The 18,013-nt window shown below is 36.0% G+C and overlaps 1 protein-coding gene across 4 annotated transcripts in view; it reads right to left on the bottom strand.

The window, feature by feature from the left end:
- The window catches only part of SREK1 (splicing regulatory glutamic acid and lysine rich protein 1), a 44,497-nt gene that overhangs the window by 14,109 nt on the left and 12,375 nt on the right, over positions 1-18,013 (bottom strand). For 2 of the 4 annotated variants that reach the window (XM_065905749.1, XM_065905750.1), the window contains exons 3-7: positions 14,708-14,823; positions 7,483-7,647; positions 7,159-7,337; positions 5,904-6,034; positions 4,914-5,028 (exon numbers count right to left, since the gene is read on the bottom strand). In XM_065905749.1, the coding sequence (XP_065761821.1) occupies positions 4,914-5,028; positions 5,904-6,034; positions 7,159-7,337; positions 7,483-7,647; positions 14,708-14,823 (706 nt within the window). Of the gene's footprint in view, positions 1-4,913; positions 5,029-5,903; positions 6,035-7,158; positions 7,338-7,482; positions 7,648-14,707; positions 14,824-15,104; positions 17,954-18,013 lie in introns of all 4 variants that reach the window. The other 2 variants (XM_065905751.1, XM_065905752.1) reach the window with 2 other exon arrangements.

The following is an 18,013-nucleotide window of genomic DNA, read 5'->3' as shown; positions in this document are numbered from 1 at the left end:
CCTGACCAGGGATCAAACCCTCAGACTCTGCATTGGAAGGTGAAGTCTTAACCACTGGACCACCAGGGAAATCCCTGTCTTTAACTCTTGACTTGCATGTAGTATGACTGCTTGTGGTTATATCTTATCTTGACAGGGAGTGGTGGTTATATGGTTCAATGGTTTCTATAAACAGCCGTGTGCTGTTTGTCATAACACATATTAAGAAGAATGCGTAAGAAAGCACAGTACTAATGATGGTGCTAGTGTGACAGGAGACCAAACATCTTACTCATGAGTGAAAGCTAAATATAATCAAATACTGAATTTGCAAAGGCCTTGATTTTATAATTATATATACAGACCTATTAAAAGAAACCATTATTCCTAGAATTCTTGGAGGAAAAATGACTGTTCTTCCAATTTTAAAATTCTCTGGGCTCTTCTCCCAACTAAATAGCATATATAATGTGACATTTTTTCATATTGAGGCATCCTAGAACTATTCATTAAAATATGACAATATTGAATGCATACAACAAGTGATGAGACTCACTGGCTTTAGAGACAAACAAACTGGCTCTGACAGTTCTGCCACACAACTGCAGAGAGAACTCTGGTTATTCACTTAACCTCGCTAAGCCTGAGTTTCTTCATCTAAAAACTGGAGTAAAAACCATACCTACACCTCTTATGACCCTCATGATTAAAACAGATGATGTATGGAAAAATGACTAACAGTTTCTGGTGCAGAATAAATGCTTAAAACTCCTACTCTCAATATCTACATCACCAACAACTAATATAAGTGAAAAATTATTCCAAGAAGGTAAAATGAACTTCTATAAGTGTGCCTTACGTAATTAAAACTCATCTTGACAGTAATATTTTCATGAATTAGGTTAAAACAAGTTTATAAAAGAAATACATACAGTTAAATGCTGGTAGTATGCTATGAAACCAAAAAAATCTCCAAACAATCCTCAATTAATAATGAAATCTTGTTCATAAAACACTTTTCAGTTAGTTAAAATTTGTTCTCCAACAGTTAATTTTCAACTAATTCTACTACATGGCTTTAAAAATTAAACTTTTATCTTTATGCTGTTCAGTCCCTAAGTCGTGTCCAACTCCTCGTGACACAGGGAAGCACGCTGGACTTCCCTGTCCTTCACTATCTCCTAAGTTTCCTCAAATTCATGTCAGTTGAGTCAGTGATGCTTTCTAACTAACTCGTTTATCTTCATACCACAATTTAATCTAAGAAAATAATTCTTAGTTTGTTGAAATCTTTATCACTAATAACCTATGAGACACTAGGGTCAAGTAGTAGCTACTAGGGGAAAACTGCAAAAGTTACAACATTTTTAAGTCCATTTACAGACATCCACATAAGGGTAATGTTTTAAAGGGACTTTGCGTCTATGTACTTAATAGTCCTGTTAACTTTGCTAAAAAAAAAAAAACACAATAATTTTCTTTTCCTCAAATAGTGCTTTCCAGTCTTAATTAAGAAACTTTTAATAAAAATTAACCATAGTCCTAACAAGTAAAAGTTAATAATAAAAAAGCACTCACCAAAAAAACAAACAAACAAAGAAACAAAAACAAAACACAAAACAGCGACGACCACGTGGCTCCCACTTCACACTGTGGGTGCTCAGAGTCTGAAACTCACTGCTCAAGAGTGATTATTGCATTTTAATTTTGACAATAAATATTTCATGTCTATGTCACCCACTAGTTGCCTTTAAGTATCCCGATTAGGAAAGCTAAAAGCTTCAAGTCAAGAGCAAAACGAATCCAATCAAAGATAAAGATGTGAGCCATCATTAGCAGCTCTCATTTTAGCATAAATGTACAAAATTGCACTTACAGGTTAAATTGTAAATAAAGGGCAACTTACCATTATGTTGCATCAAAGTTCATTTGTAAGTCAGTTGCTTCCCATTAAAATATTATAAAATGTCTTACAGTTCCTATGCTGGTCTGTAAAAGTTACTTAACTTTACAATAGAGTACTACCCACCTTTTCTAACCCTGCCCCTATGAAAAAAACACAATAAAAATTTGGACAGAGTGGAAACACATCTTCCCAGTTCTAGCCAAGATAATAACAAATAACTCCTTCCTCCCTCCTACAGAGAGAAGGGAGGGAACAGGAAAAAGATCACGGGAAGGTTCTAGAAGTATCAGAACACTAACAAGGTAGAAAAAGATGGGCCTTTGAGAAAGGGGATCCTGCAACCTCCACTCCTGGCTAGGTCTAGTGGGTCAGAGAAAGAGCTGACGGTCTCCAAGCCCACTAGGGGTGGGGGTGGCAGGGAGCATGAAATGTCTGGCATTTCCTACAGTGGAGAGGGGGAGGGAGTTCCTTAAGTCAAATGTTCTTGGTTGAGGAACTTTTTTTCAACAAAATTCATCCTCTTTTGCATTTCTTTATGATTTTAGTAAAAGCTTCTTGTTTAAGAACAGTATATGCTGATAAAAAAGGTATACAGGCATACCTCGAGAGAGATTGTGGGTCAGGTTCCAGACCACAGCAACAAAAGGAACATCACAAGAAAGCAAGCCCAAGGAACTTTTTGGCTTCCCAGTGCACATGCACGTTATACTTACTCTACAGTGTAGGGTACTAAGTGTGCAGCAGCACTGTGTTACCAAAAAATTACATAACTTAATTTAAAATGGGTTGGCCAGAGAGTTCATTCAGGTCTTTCCCTAACATCTTACAGACAAACCTGAATGAACTTTTTGGCCAACAACACTTAATTGCTAAAAAATGCTGATCATCATCTGACAATGCAGGACCGCCACAAACTTTCTATTTGTTAAAATCAACAATATCTGTGAAAGCACAACAAAGCTAAGTATAACAAAATGAGGTATGCCTGACTATGAGCCAGCCAAGAACAATTAATTTCTCACTCTATATCATTAGACAGACCTCCATGAAACCACTCCCATGAATAAAAATAATTAACAAATGTCTAGCCCTCCACTAATCCTTGGAAGGGGAAAATATCCAAATACACTTAAAATGATAAGAGTAAAAACCTTAAAATAGATAAATAATATGTCCCAACAGAGAAAGCTTCACAGAAATTTATCAAGAAAATAATGATATTCATTAAGTTCTGCTTTTTTCCAGTTACAGAATACCACTAACATATTAGATTTGGAGTAAGGCTCTATTAACACAAATTAAGAGTCAAGTCATTGGTCTTTTTCTTCCTCAGAAAGTTATAACTCTTTCACTCACTTCTATACTTTCCTTTTACCACTCTGTTGACCTATAGAAACATCCATAACCTAGTACCACTGAGTCTATACACTTCTTCCTCTAATTCTGGTTTCTGCTACACTGCCTTCTTCCTCGTACATGAGACAATTTCCTTCTTGTAGACATGAATTTGCCTTACTGTACAGCCTTGGATGGAGAGTAAAATCATATTCCAAAAGGAGTTTTGCAATCTAATAATAATAGGGAAGTATACCCCAGTACAGCTAAAAGTATAGTTTACTAGTCTAATTAAGAATATTTGCAATCAGAGATTACCATACTAAGTGAGATAAGTCAGAAAGAGAAAAACAAATACCGTAAGGTAACACTTACATATGGAATCTAAAATATGATAAAAACGAACCTATCTATGAAAAACAGGAATAAAATCAGGGACACAGAGAACAGTATGGTGGTTGCCAAGGGGAAGGGGGTGGGAGAGGGCAGGAGTGGTAGTTTGGGATTAGCAGATGCAAACTGGTATGTCTACAACGGATAAACAGATCCTACCAAATAGCATAGGAAACTACATTCAACATCCTGTGACAAACCATATGAAAAAGAATGTAGAAGTAATTAACACATTGTAATTCAACAACACTTAAAAAAAAAACAAATTTTAAAAAAGAATATCGTATTTTCCTATCTCATTGCCTCAATCTCCTTGATCAGCACAGGAAATTAAGACTGAACTGAGCTTGTTGTTGAAGTTCAACAAAGAACATACTGGTCCTTTCTGCCCTCCCCTGAAATCCTCCTTCTCTAACACTCCCAACAAACATGCACACACACTTTTCTCTATCTCTTCTCTTCAGAGAGTATGAATATGTATGTACATATAACATGCAATTAGGATCTACTGTATCCATTTTCACATTTCAGTAACAGCTCCCTCCTCATCTTAAAGAGGACAATAAAACTTATCTTGTTAGACCTGATTCTTAGGTTACTTTCAATCAAGATGGTGTTCCAAGTTTATATTTTGAGATCCCCTTTGCACCACAAACAACATATTTTTAAAAGAACATTAAAATGACAGAGCCATGCTCAAAAATAAGATAAACAGAATAGAAACAAAGTTTCAGCACAATACAATAGTTGCCATTAAAACTGCAAGTTACTCCTACATTTCAGGTCCCAAAGTGGGTGGAGGCAGCTCTTATCATCAAGAGTACAAAGACTTAAAGTACTTCATTTGATGCAGAGTACTAAGACAAGCAACTACTTGAAATCTAGATCTGGGGAAGTACTTCCCAGACCTTGAGGGGAACAGGGGAGGAAAAAAAAACAAAAATGCAACTTTACCAGTACTTTCAGCACCATATGTTCCCTTTACCCAATGTGAAGAGAGAAAAATTTCTGTCAATTCTTTATAACGAGTTAATTCTTAGAAATATCAAGAACAGAACACCTTAAGATAAAAAACCAACTTCTAAAACTAAAAATTAGTTGAAAATATGTATTTACTAGATAAAACTTCATTCTTAAGTATAGTGCTATAATTAAAGCAATATCTAAGAGTAAACATACTTTCTGGTGAACACCAGTGAAATTTCTAAACTCTGAAACTTAGACAAAAACTCAAGAAAATCTTAGCCACGGTAAATACAAAAACAAAAAACATTCAAAATATGACAGCAGAAATTCTCACCTGTGTTTTGACTGTGACCTTTTCCTTCGAGAACGGGATTTTGAGCTAGACCTGGATTTTGAACGAGTGTGGGAACGAGATCGACCGCCTTTTCTTTCATTGCTCTTTCCAGACTCTGGGAGGAAAAAACCACTTTGCAGTGTAAGCTCAGAACAATTAAAGATCCCAGTTAATAATCAGGCACAAGTGGAATGTACCACATATAGTGCAAGGGGCCTACTCTCTGTACATCCTCCTCCTGTGCAATTATCCTTCAGAAACATCCAAGAAAGTCATTGCATAAACTCGTTGAGTGCAGCCACCCTGCAGCAGTACATATAAACCAGATGATTATAAACAGCTGTTCGTAGTATTTTGTTGCTGCCATAATGTACGATTATAACATGTCTGTAATTCCTATGACAGTGATTTTAATTCCTTTTTCCATTTACTTTCCTAGAATTGACGCTTAAGTTCTGAGTGTTAATTTAGAAAATTTGCTCAAACATAAACCATCTAGACATTTTTAGGTTGGATTTTTATAGTTAGCAACACAAAAGATTGAAAAGATGTTCCTTTACCTTGCTAAAATAGTCTCTATTTTTCCTAAATTGTGGTCTCTGTTGTCTATTTTTAAAATTAAAACTTTGAAGGAAAAATGAAATCTGCTTAATCATAACATTTAAAATATATTTATTCTTGTCTTTAGTCTCACAAATAGTATTTATACTTTGCTTTAAGCAAATCAGTTCTGTACACTGATTTTGCTATTAAAATATAAAGAACTGATTTAACTCAAGCTAATGTACCTCAATTCAGTATCATGGAAAAAGACATTTGTGCTAAATACTTCTTCAACCTTTGATGCTAGTTAAGTCACTTACACTTTCTTGAGTTTCAGTCTTCTTATTGTAAAATGAAGGGACTTAACAGATAATTTCTAAAATTCCTTCCAGTTCTAAGAGTCTATGATCATCAACTAAGACCTGTGTAACAACGCTGTGGCCTTACCTGGTTCGATAGCTGCTGAGATAAAGGACTGAGCCTCTCGTACTCGCTTCATTACTTCTTCTAACTCCTTAGCTGCAGCCTGAGGTGTCATCTCAGGGGGTTTTACTATTGCATTGTTGGAGTGATTTATTCTAAATTAAAAATATTAGCATATCACAAATACACACCATATTTTACAAAACCTGAAACAATTAACTGCTTATAAGGTACACATATTTACAAATCTGAGAACATCTCAAAAGCACATGAAGAATATAGCTAAATACAGAATAACCAAAACCAACCTCAAAACCATGATTCATCTCATTTCCATCTGCCATCATCTCTTGCTAACAAAGGCAAAAGCAAGGGGAAAAATAAAAAGAAAAACTGAACCCTAGCTAACTTCTTTTAACAACCTGAACAGACCAGGACAACAGCTTTACCACACAGCTTAGAATTAAAATAAATTAAAATGGTAACACCAGTATTAAAATGAGTCATTTCTATTCTTAGATTATAAAAAACTCTCCCTTCATGGCTAAGAGTGGTTTCTCTGAGGCACATAAATGAATTTGGTGTGTCTCACTTTAGCATGGTGAAAAGACAAGCATTTACTAAGAACATCATTTCTTATCCTCTAATAGCAGACTCCTGACCAAACTACATAGTTAAGATCATTATCTACAGAATTCAAATAAAACTGTCACCTCAATAATCTATATGAAATAGAATTTCTGATCTTGAGTATTAAAAGGCTTTATCAATTTTTCACTTTGCAAACAAGAATGCAAGCAAACCTTAAAATGTATTATTTTTAAACATTTCTGAGATTTTGGATTTACCAAAATTCTATTTCTATATTACTGTAAATTCAATCCATATGTTAGACTACTTAAGTCTAGCATAATAATGCAAAACTAACCTGACCTGTTAAAGCCTATGGAAAAAGAGCTACAGTCAATATGTACAGTATAAATATGCTAATATTAACCTAGACGTTATGAACTAGAAAGTAACATGTCGTCAAATGCAACTTTAATTTAAAAGCTAAAATGGTAAATATCTCATGTTTCATTTATACTTAACACAGTCTTATCAACTTTAATTTAAAAGCTAAAATGGTAAATATCTCATGTTTCATTTATACTTAACACAGTCTTCCTTTCCACAAATTGCCAATTACTATTAAAAAGAAAAAAAAAAACTTAATTACATAAAAAACACTTAAAAATTTTCCAGAATCATTAAAATTTCTTTGTTTAGTGTTTCTTACTTCAGTGGCCTGTCTCCAAACATAACTCCATTAAAAGCAAGGGCCCTTGGTACAGAATTTTGGTCTGCAAATTCCACAAAAGCAAACCGAGTTGGCTGAGTCTCATCACCTGCCATCCGAACAAACTTCACTTCTCCAACTTGTTTAAAAAATTCAAGTAGCTGGTCAGCTGTGGTTGTCTGAAGAAACAAAGTAACAGTTTTAATAAAGTATATTCTTCTTAAAAAAAAATCTGGTAAATATTACTTTACCCATGGTTACGATTTTTAAGAAAGGGAAAAAGATAAAAGGCCCCAACACTCAATTTCTTCTTCTATTAGTTACCTGGGAATTCAAATTGCCAACATAGACTGTTCTCCTAATTTCGTCAATTTTAGAAGGATCCACATTCCCCATAAGTGGTGGCTGTGGTATCTCTCCAAGGGTTGCGATGTTGGGGTCGAGTGCTGCTGCTGGTATAGCTCCCAAACTGCTAAGGGAAACGCCCAGCTATAAAAAAATAAACACAGCATGTATTTTCTGTTAGTGTCACAAACTACCATTCTCAAGAAGTCCAGAGAGGGGATATATGTATACATGTAGCTGATTCATTTTACTGTTCAGTAGAAACACATTATAAAGAAACTACACTCCAATAAAAGTTAATTACAAAAACAAAACAAGCAAACAAGCAAACAAACATTACCAGTCTCTCATCTTGAACAATACTGATCAATTCAGTAAGACTGGGAAGAGATTAGGGACTCCTCATTTAAGCCAGGTATACATCCGAATTATTCAGAGTAAGGTCACGCTGGTTTTCAATGTAACAAGAAGTACAATGTATTTCTTAACTATCTGGGTATTTTAATTCTAAACTTAACATTAAAAACAAACAATGAATTCTTACTATTTTTTTTCCTATTAAATGGTAGTTTTAGTGATAGAGAATTCTATTCCTTTCTGTTGACCAATCAAGATACAATGATATTAACTGAATAACAGTTACATAGTCACAATAGTAAAAGATCTGTTTTCACAATCAATAGCCAGACAAAAAATAAAAGATAATTACAACTGCAAGCCATAATAGAAGCATGATTAACCTAACAATATAAAATAATTACATACAACTTGGGGGATTAAGGAGAGTGATGTGCTAAGTGGAAGTGCGTACATGCACATGTTCTCATCTGTCCAGCCAGTCTCTTTTGGTTGGTGCATTTAATCCATTTACATGTAAGGTAATTATCACTATGTATGATCCTATTTGGCCTGTTATACAGTTTATGACGTTCTCGTGGCAAGTATACTGGGTGGCTCATCATTCCCTCCTCCATGCCGAAGCTAAAGCTACAGTACTTTGGTCATCTGACGCACAGACAACCCGCTGGAAAAGTCCCTGACGCTGGGAAAGATCAAGGGCAGAAGAGGGCGTCAGAGGATGAGATGGCAGGATGGCATCACCGATGCAATGGACATGAACTCGGGCAAACTCTGGGAGATGGTGAGGGACAGGGAGGCCAGGCGTGCTGAAGTCCACGGGGTCACAGAGAGTCAGACAGGACTGGGCTAGTGAACAACAACAATGATCCTATTACCTTTTTTTTTTTTTTTTTTTTAGCATTTTCTTAACTGTTTTGAATTTATTCTAGTAGGTTCTTTCTTTCTCTTGTATTTCCTGCCTAGAGAATTTCCTTTAGTATTTGTTGTAAAGCTGGTTTGGTGGTACTGAATTCTCTTTTAACTTTTGCTTGTCTGGAAAGCTTCTCATTTCTCCATCAAATCTGAACAACAGTTTTGTTAAGTAAACTATTCTTGGTTATAGGTTCTTCCCTTTCATCACTTTCAATGTACACACCATTCCCTTCTGGCTTAAAGAGGTTTCTGTTGAGAAATTAGCTGATAACTTATGGGAGTTCCGTTTTATCTTATTTGTCATTTTTCCTTTCTTTTACTATTTTACCTTCGTCTTTAATTTTCATCATTTTGATTACTATGTGTTTCGGTGTGTTCCTCCTTGGGTTTATCCTGCCTGAGACTCTGTGCTGCCTGGACTTGGTTGACTACTTCCTTTCTCATCTTAGAGAACTTTTCAGCTATTATTTCTTCAAATATTTTCTCAGGTCCTTTCTTTCTTCTTCTGGGACGCCTATAATGAGAATGTTGGTGCACTGAATGTTGTCCCAGAGGTCTCCTAGGTTGTCTTCATTTATTTTCATTTGTTTTTCTATATTCTGTTCTGTGGCAGTGATTTCCACCATTCTGTCTTTCAGGTCACTTATCCATTCTTCTGCATCAGTTATCCTAGCTCTTCTGGTTCCTTGGGAAACATCTCTTGCATCTTCTCAATCTTTTCCTCCACTCTTATCCAAGATCCTAGATCATCTTCACTCTCATTATTCTAAATTCTTTTTCTGGAAACCTGCTTATCTCCACTTCATTTGCTTGTTTTTCTGGAGTTTTACACTGTCCATTCAAGTGAGACCAAACCCTCTGCTTTTTCATCTGGGTTAACTTTCCATGGTGAGGTTTTGCTTCTAGCCACTGAGGTATTCTGTTCTTGCTTCATCTGTCTGCCCTCAAGTGGATGAGGCTAAGAGGCTTGTAGAAGCTTCCTGATGGGAAGGACTGGTGGCGGGAAAAACGGGGACTTGCTCTGGTGGGCAGAGTCATCCTCAGTAAAATTTTAATCCAATTATCTGCCGATGGGGGTGTCTGCACCCCTTCTCTGCTTGTTGTTTGGCGTGAGATGACCCAGCCAAACACAGGCTCTGTGGCTGGGTTAATCGTGACGTCCGAAAGGCGTTACACCAAAGAGCCCTTTCCAGGACCGCTGCTATCTGTCTCCCCATCCCCACGGCAAGCCACTGCCAGCCCACACTACCATGGCAGACTCTCCAACACTAGCAGGCAGATCTGGTTCAGTCTCCTGTGGGGTCACTGCTCTGTCCCACTGGGTCTTGGCATACACAGGATTTTGTTTCTGCTCAAGAGTGGAGTCTCTGTTCCCCCAGTCCTGTGAAGTCCCGTAATCAAATCCCGCTGGCCTTCAAAGTCAGATTCCCTGGGGACTCCTAGTCTGTTTGTTGGATCCCCTAGCTGGGAAGCCTGACATGGGACTCAGAAACTTCGCAACAGTGGGAGAACTTCTTTGCTATTAGTGTTCTCCAGTTTGCGGGCTGCCCACCTGGTGGGTATGGGATTTGATTTTATCGTCATTGTGCCCCTCCTACCGTCTCATTGTGGCTTCCTGTCTTTGGACATGGAGGATCGTTGTTTGGTGGGTTCCATGATATGCAGGTCAGGAAGCAACAGTTAGAACTGGACATGGACCAACATGGTTCCCAATAGGAAAAGGAGTACGTCAAGGCTGTATATTGTCACCCTGCTTATTTAACTTATACGCAGAGTACATCATGAGAAACGCTGAGCTGGAAGAAGCACAAGCTGGAATCAAGATTGCCGGGAGAAATATCAATAACCTCAGATATGCAGATGACACCACCCTTATGGCAGAGAGGAAGAGGAACTAAAAAGCCTCTTGATGAAAGTGAAAGAGGAAAAAGTGAAAGTGAAAGAGTGAAAAAGTTGGCTTAAAGCTCAACATTCAGAAAACTAAGATCATGGCACCTGGTCCCATCACCTCATGGGAAATAGATGGGGAGACAGTGGAAGCAGTGTCATACTTTATTTTTTTGGGCTCTAAAATCACTGCAGATGGTGATCGCAGCCATGAAATTAAAAGACTACTTACTCCTCGGAAGGAAAGTTATGACCCACCTAGACAACATATTAAAAAGCAGAGACATTACTTTGCCAACAAAGGTCCGTCTGGTCAAGGCTATGGTTTTTTCAGCAGTAATGTATGGATGTGAGAGTTGGACTGTGAAGAGAGCTGAGCACCGAAGAATTGATGCTTTTGAACTGTGGTGTTGGAGAAGGCTCTTGAGAGTCCCTTGGACTGCAGGGAGATCCAACCAGTCCATCCGAAAGGAGATCAGTCCTGGGTGTTCATTGGAAGGACTGATGCTGAGACTGAAACTCCAATACTTTGGCCACCTCACAGGAAGAATTGACTCACTGGAAAAGACCCTGATGCTGGGAGGGACTGGGGGCAGGAGGGGAAGGGGACGACAGAAGATGAGATGGCTGGAAGGCATCACCGACTCAATGGACATGAGTTTGAGTAAATTCCAGGAGTTGGTGATGGACAGGGAGGCCGGGCGTGCTGCGATTCATGGGGTCGCAAAGAGTCAGACACAACTGAGCGACTGAACTGAACTGAACTGAGGATCCTCCAGTGGATGGCTGTCCAATAGCTAGCTGTGATTTTGGTGCTTTTGCAGGAGATGAGTGTACGTTCTTTAACTCTGCCATCTTGAACTGAAAACCCTGTCAATTCTTACTATCTGCAGTAGTTTTTAGTTCAAACATTAAGAAACATGCTTTAGTGTGAATTTAAACTTGAAAAGATAGACCTGAGAATTTGAAAATGAAACATTCTGCAGATTCAAGAGAAGACTTTTTAAGAAACGAAAACACTGCTACTTTCATTTTCACCTGGGCAATTTAAGCCAATTAAGTTAACCAACTACATATTGTTATACTGTTGCCAATCTACTAAAATTTTAACAATACTTTCTAAAGGCAAAACTACTAGTTTATGAAATCAGTATCACTTACACTTGTCATAGCAACCCATGTGTGATCTTTTTAAAACATCACATCAAGTTTTATCTCTGCTTAAAACCCTTTAGAATAAAATTCAAACTTCTTTCTGTGGCCTAAAAACCTTACATAATCAGTGCCCTACCTGCCCCTCTAATCTCAAAACAACTTCTGCCCTACCTCCCTAAACCCCTACCCTGAAACCAAGCCATTCTGTACCTCGAACACACACGTTTTTCTCACTTAGGGCTTTTTACCTGACATTCCATCTACCCTAAAAAGCTCTTACCCAAGCTTCTGCTGGCTGAATTCTTCAACCATCTGGTCAGTCATCCTCTCCAAGTTCTCCCTGACCTTATGGAGAGCCACATTTCCTCTCTACTGCATCACTGCTTTTTCCTTCATAGTTTTTATGAACATAATCTGTGGTATCTTGCTGCTAACAGACTTTAGATTTGTTGCTATCATCAAGTTATCATAACATTGTAGAAAATATCTTTAGTTCAAAACACATGAATCATCTAGCCTTTTTCCATATGTTGCCTCTAATGACACTCCTTTTTCTATCTTGCCTCTGATAGTCTAACATTCAGATGACTGAGGGTCACACCTTCAAGTTTTTTCCTACTGTGCAAGAGAATTATTATATACAACTAAGTTAAATTACAAATATGAGTCTTGTTAGTTCTCCCTGGATTTAAAACAGACATTTCCAGGTACTCCTAGCTGTCTACCCTTTGACTTAGAAATTTCTCCACTGGGACATATAATTATATATCTGGAACAGGCTTTTCCAAATCATCTAACCCAACCCCTTTGTTTCTCAAATGTAAAGATCATTCAGTCTTTTTTCTTTAGAAACTTTGTCTCTCTCTTCTTTGCCCTATACCATTCTTCAACACTTGTGCCATTTGACATGGTAACCACCAATCACATAGGGCTATCTGAATTTTAATTAAAATTCAATGCCTCAGACACACCAGTCAAATTTCAAGTGCTCAATAGCCACATGCTGCTAATGGTTCCTATACTACAAAGTATAGATTCAGACATCTCCATCATAGCAGAAAGATCTACTGGATATGGCTTCTCTGTAACAATACAACTATTAGTCTCTATTCTGGCCCTGGTCCAAACCACCTAAATACTGAGTTAGCCAAAAAGTTCGTTCAGGTTTTTCCTTAAGATGTTATGAAAAACCCACACAAACTATTTGGTCAACACAATACTCAGGAGTGCCCTTTTGGTCTTTGAGGGGATAAAGATGATCTGGACTCCCAATATAAAACTCCTTCTGCCTTCTGACATAGAAACCTCAGCCTCCCTGAAGATTTTATAGACTTAATCTTAATCTCCCTATTAAGTAGAAACCTTATAAAAGGTTTCATTCAAAAAAAAAAAAAAAGGTTTCATTCACTCATATCAAAGAGTGAATCTTTTTAATGTCCAGAAAAGAAATGTTCAAAGCAGAGAATAAATAAATATTCCAAGGCAGAAATATATTTGGCATATCCAAAAAACAAGGCCAGTATGACCGAAGTAGAGGGGAACTAGCAGGGAAAAAAGGTCAGAGCAGCAGCCAGGAGCCGGATCACAATGGGCCACCTTCCCCCTGTTTTATAACTTCATGAATTAAGTTATATAACAATAGACATCCACAGATGAATTAAAAGGAATCATTTCCCATCAAAGCAACAAATTAATAAAGACGTTATACTGTTGACAAATAAACCTAAAAATGTTCACAATAGCAAGACAATATTTTCTGAGGAGGGGGGAAAAAAGGATGGTGATTCAGGAATTAATCTTAAAATATGCCAAAACATACCCAAACTCAAATTTCTAAAAAGCGCAATTCAAACGATCAGATGTTAAAGTAAAAAGCACTTTCCCCCTATGGATCATAACATAGGTCTTCAGCAGAACAATGTCATGTAAAAATCCTAAACTCTAGCACTTCCCAAGTTTCAAAAATCACTTCTAAAACTTGGATAAATTAAGTAACTATAATCATAAAGTTTACTGGTTCACTCCTTAATAACCCAGTACCACAAAGCTAAATACAACTTTCAATTAAAGTTAGTTTTGCATTTTGTCTTGGGTTTATTTTTACAGAAAAATGACTCTTCTTTTAAAATAAACGACCAAAAAATAAATAAATAAAATAAATAAATGACCAGATTCTTTTATATACACCAAGAACTCAGTAACAGCATGTCTTTTTTTTTTTAACACCACTTGGAAATCACAAAGGAGGCATTAAATTACACTTAGTTAACAAGAAATTATTTTTACCATGTTACATTTTCTCAGTATCAGAAAAAAGCTTCTCTGAGACCTTTTTTTCCCCATTATCAAGACAGTAAATTATTTCATATTTTTCAAATGGATTTAGTCCCCCTGAACTGGGAAATACAGGTACCTAGACTCTCCCAATTCCTCATGCTATCTACAGTGCTGGGTTCCAGTAACTGACTTACTAATGAATAATATACTTCAGTTCTCAAATTTAAATGAATCCCCAACTATTTCATAAGCAATTCCAAAAGGCATTTCAGGTCAGTGACAACATGAGGAAAAAATTAGGCAGACATTTCAATCAAATCCTCTCCATTAAAAAAACTGTATTTAAAATAGAAATAACAACTTGCCTGGTGGTCCAGTGGTTAAGACTCTACACTCCCAATGCAGGGAGTGCAGGTTCAGCCCCTGGTTGGAGAACTAAGACACCACATGCTGGGTGATGCAACTCAAAAATAAATTAATAAAAGTAAAATAGAAATAGTTTTCTAAGCTCTTTACCAAAAAAAAAAAAAAAAATTTCTAAGCTCTTTACTTAGCCGATGACACAGTTTAATGTTCACCCCTTTTGGAAGAGGGCGTATCGTCTCACACTTACTGTAGTTAAGGGATTTGGAGTCGGTATGGGAAGCAAGCCTGCACCAGGCATCAGACTTGTCATGGTTGGAGCAGGAGCCAAGAGAGAGAGGGCTTTGGCTTCCTCTGGGATTTTACCTGCAGAGGCAAGTTCCAAACATTACAGAAAGCAGAAACACCACACAACTTTACACTATGATTTTACAATTACCCTTGCACTTAAAAAATAATAATAATAAATGAATCTATCAGATCCATATAAAGAAATAAATAAGAACTTAAGTCTTTCCTTTTACCCTGCTCTACTAGGAAAAATAAAAGTGAGCAAAATTTCAAAGACTAACAATCTCATTAATGGAATATTATTTTAAAAATTGAATAATGTAGACAATTATTTAACACTTTGAGCTATGGGTCACCTGTACTGGAAACTTAATGTTCATGAACCAAACGATATCAAGCATGGACGCTTTTCCAGGACGGTGTTTTCGCGGTGATCGAAAGTTGTGTTACACATGACAACCGTTCGTGTTGGCTGCATCACTAATAGCACACAGAACATCAGATACAGAAAAGAAGAACATTTTTTAAAGTTTAATCCCCAGAAATGGCAAATAACCAAATTAGTCAAAAAAAAGAAAAAGAAAAAAACAAATATGTGCGAATTGAAATTTATTCCCGAGTGTCCCTATCCTGTTAATTTAAACTACCTACTTGTGATGCAAACAATTTTGATAATCTTCTAATAGATTCCATTTAATTTCAAGCAAACAGAAAAAAACAAAAGCTACTGCATGTAACCAGCTTCAACTGAAAAGGAAGCCTACACCCATTCAGTTAACGAGGCATCTCACCAACAATGTCAGAGATGACCAAAAGAATCCAGTTCCAAAGAATATATATACCTTGGGAAACTATCATTTTTGAAAATAAAAAAACTTTCCTGAGTCTCAGGAAACTTCTTAAATTACTGACTTTTAGAACCAATTTACGTATACTTATCTGAAGAGGGGTGGGTTAATGCCTAAATGTCTTCCTTATAATAAGCAGCTTAAGTGCCTAATAATAATAACAATAACATTAAAATAATCCTAGACACTAAGAAGAAATCCCTAATAGTAAAAAAATGAAAATTTACTCTGAATTAAGTCCATCAATTTGCCACATTTAATTACTGAATTCTAATCAATCAGTTTTGATAAGGACTATGACTTTCACACACTTTTTTCTTTCTCTTAATACTTCGAAAAATAAAATATCTAAGAAAAACTAACTATACACAGCAATTTCAGAAAAACTACTGATACATAATTATGTGTTATTTGACCAAACATTTCTATTATGAATTCTTCAAAGTAATTTAAAACACTGTACAAAGTCACACCAAATTGCAACTAGCATATGGAGTAAATTTTCAAGAAAGTGTAACACTGGGTTTCAGCGGTAAAATTCTACTTAGTACAACCAGATGTGCAGGGATAAATCTCTAAAAAAAATTATTGGATACACTTCTAAATGTGGATGGAATTGAAGATGAATTTTAAAATCTGCTTTAAATAGTGGTTATACCTTATTCACAGGAATAGAAAAATAACACTTTCTTAGCTTTAGCAAATGTCTATTTATTCTAAGTCTATATAACCTTAATTTACTAATTTCAAAAACAAAGTCATTTTATTATTTCAGTAAATTCTGTGTAAGCACAGATTTTAACATGCATAAAGATTATTAAAAGGTGGGAGGGTCTTACTTGAAAACAACAAATTATTTTGTATTTATTAGTTACTAGCATTAAGACATCTATCTGTATACTCACATATATACTATACTATTTACATTGCTATCAAACCTGTTTTATCTATTAAAAGTAAGTATTCTTTTTTAAATATTTGTAAAACCTGAACACATGTTGATAAATCAACTGAGGTCCTAAGGCACAAATCCTATGCTTTACTACCCTAATTCATGCACCTAAAAAACAAAGAATTCCAATTTAGTAATGTCCCAATTTAAGATTAACTGTTGATTAAATAAGCAAAACTATACACACAAAACAGGGCAGAAAGACTATACCTACAAAAAAGGGTATTTAACCTAGGCCAAAAGTTGATTACTTAAAGTCATTCACTCTTGGCTTAAAAATAGTTGTCAGTAGGATATCTGACTCTCACTGCCTCTCACAACATAATGAACTATTGTAAGTATTAAGTCTAACTAAAAGTACAATATTTATTATTATTACCATTAAAGGTAATCTAAAAGTCCCACTGCTTAATTTCCAAGATAAAATTCTACCAAATTTATCCTCCAAATACTATCAGAATGTATAAAAGCATAAAGCAAATTAAGTACTTGGCATTTATCCCGAACTGTACTCATCAAAGACAACTGAGAGGAAAACAATTCTCTCATGCATCCTAATCTCAGAATCTATTTAGTAACAAGTAATCTCTGAACATTTTTCAATCAAAAATTCAAGCAAAGAAATACACACGCAAGTAAATATTAAACAGTTTCTCAAGTATCCATTCCCCACATAGGCAACTAAAAGTGTTGTTTTTAAATCAATGTTATTTTCTATAATAAATAACTATCATAAAAGTGAAAAGTCTCTTCTTGTTCTCTACCCCCAGAATGTTATAAGAAATTTACTTATTTTCCTTGATGATTGTGTATGCCTAAAATTATAAGGGACAAGGATGAAAATTAGAAGTTATCAGTTGGTCTTTATGAGAGTTGCAGACTTGGGAGAAAACTGCAAAAAAGTTACACTGAGATCAAAAACGTGCTCCTAAATAAGAATCTCACCACTGTTTTAGTGTTTCGGGAACAAAATGTACCCAATCAGTTTATAAACACCAATTGAAACTAGCACTGAGCTTCATGAAACTGTGTACTAATTTACTGTGAAAACTTATGTTAAGGATGAGTTCTACTAATCATCTCCCAATATAATTTGCAATGCAATGTTATGAACTCTTAATGGAATACCATTTACAAAGAACTGGAAAACCAGCTCACGAGTTAAAGTGAAAGAGATTTAACAAAACAAAACAAAACAAAACAAAAAAAAAGGGACAAAATAAAGAAAAAGAAATGAAATTAAAGTAAAACAATAAAAAACAGAGACAGGGCGTCCATCTTCTGCGGTTCAGACTCCGATCTCATTTCCCCAATGAAGGTTTCACTTGACGGCAGGTTTAGTGGCATGGCAAACAATGCCTAACTCAGGCAAGTGTAACAGGTCTGCCTTGGCCAGTCTAGTCATCTAATAATGCACAAATATCACATAGAGAAAACATACAAAACCAAATTAATAGTCAAAATC

The sequence above is a fragment of the Muntiacus reevesi genome, chromosome 14 (assembly GCF_963930625.1).
Source record: "Muntiacus reevesi chromosome 14, mMunRee1.1, whole genome shotgun sequence".
In the NCBI taxonomy this organism is placed as follows: domain Eukaryota; kingdom Metazoa; phylum Chordata; class Mammalia; order Artiodactyla; family Cervidae; genus Muntiacus; species Muntiacus reevesi.
This window is presented reverse-complemented; position numbering and strand designations above follow the sequence as displayed.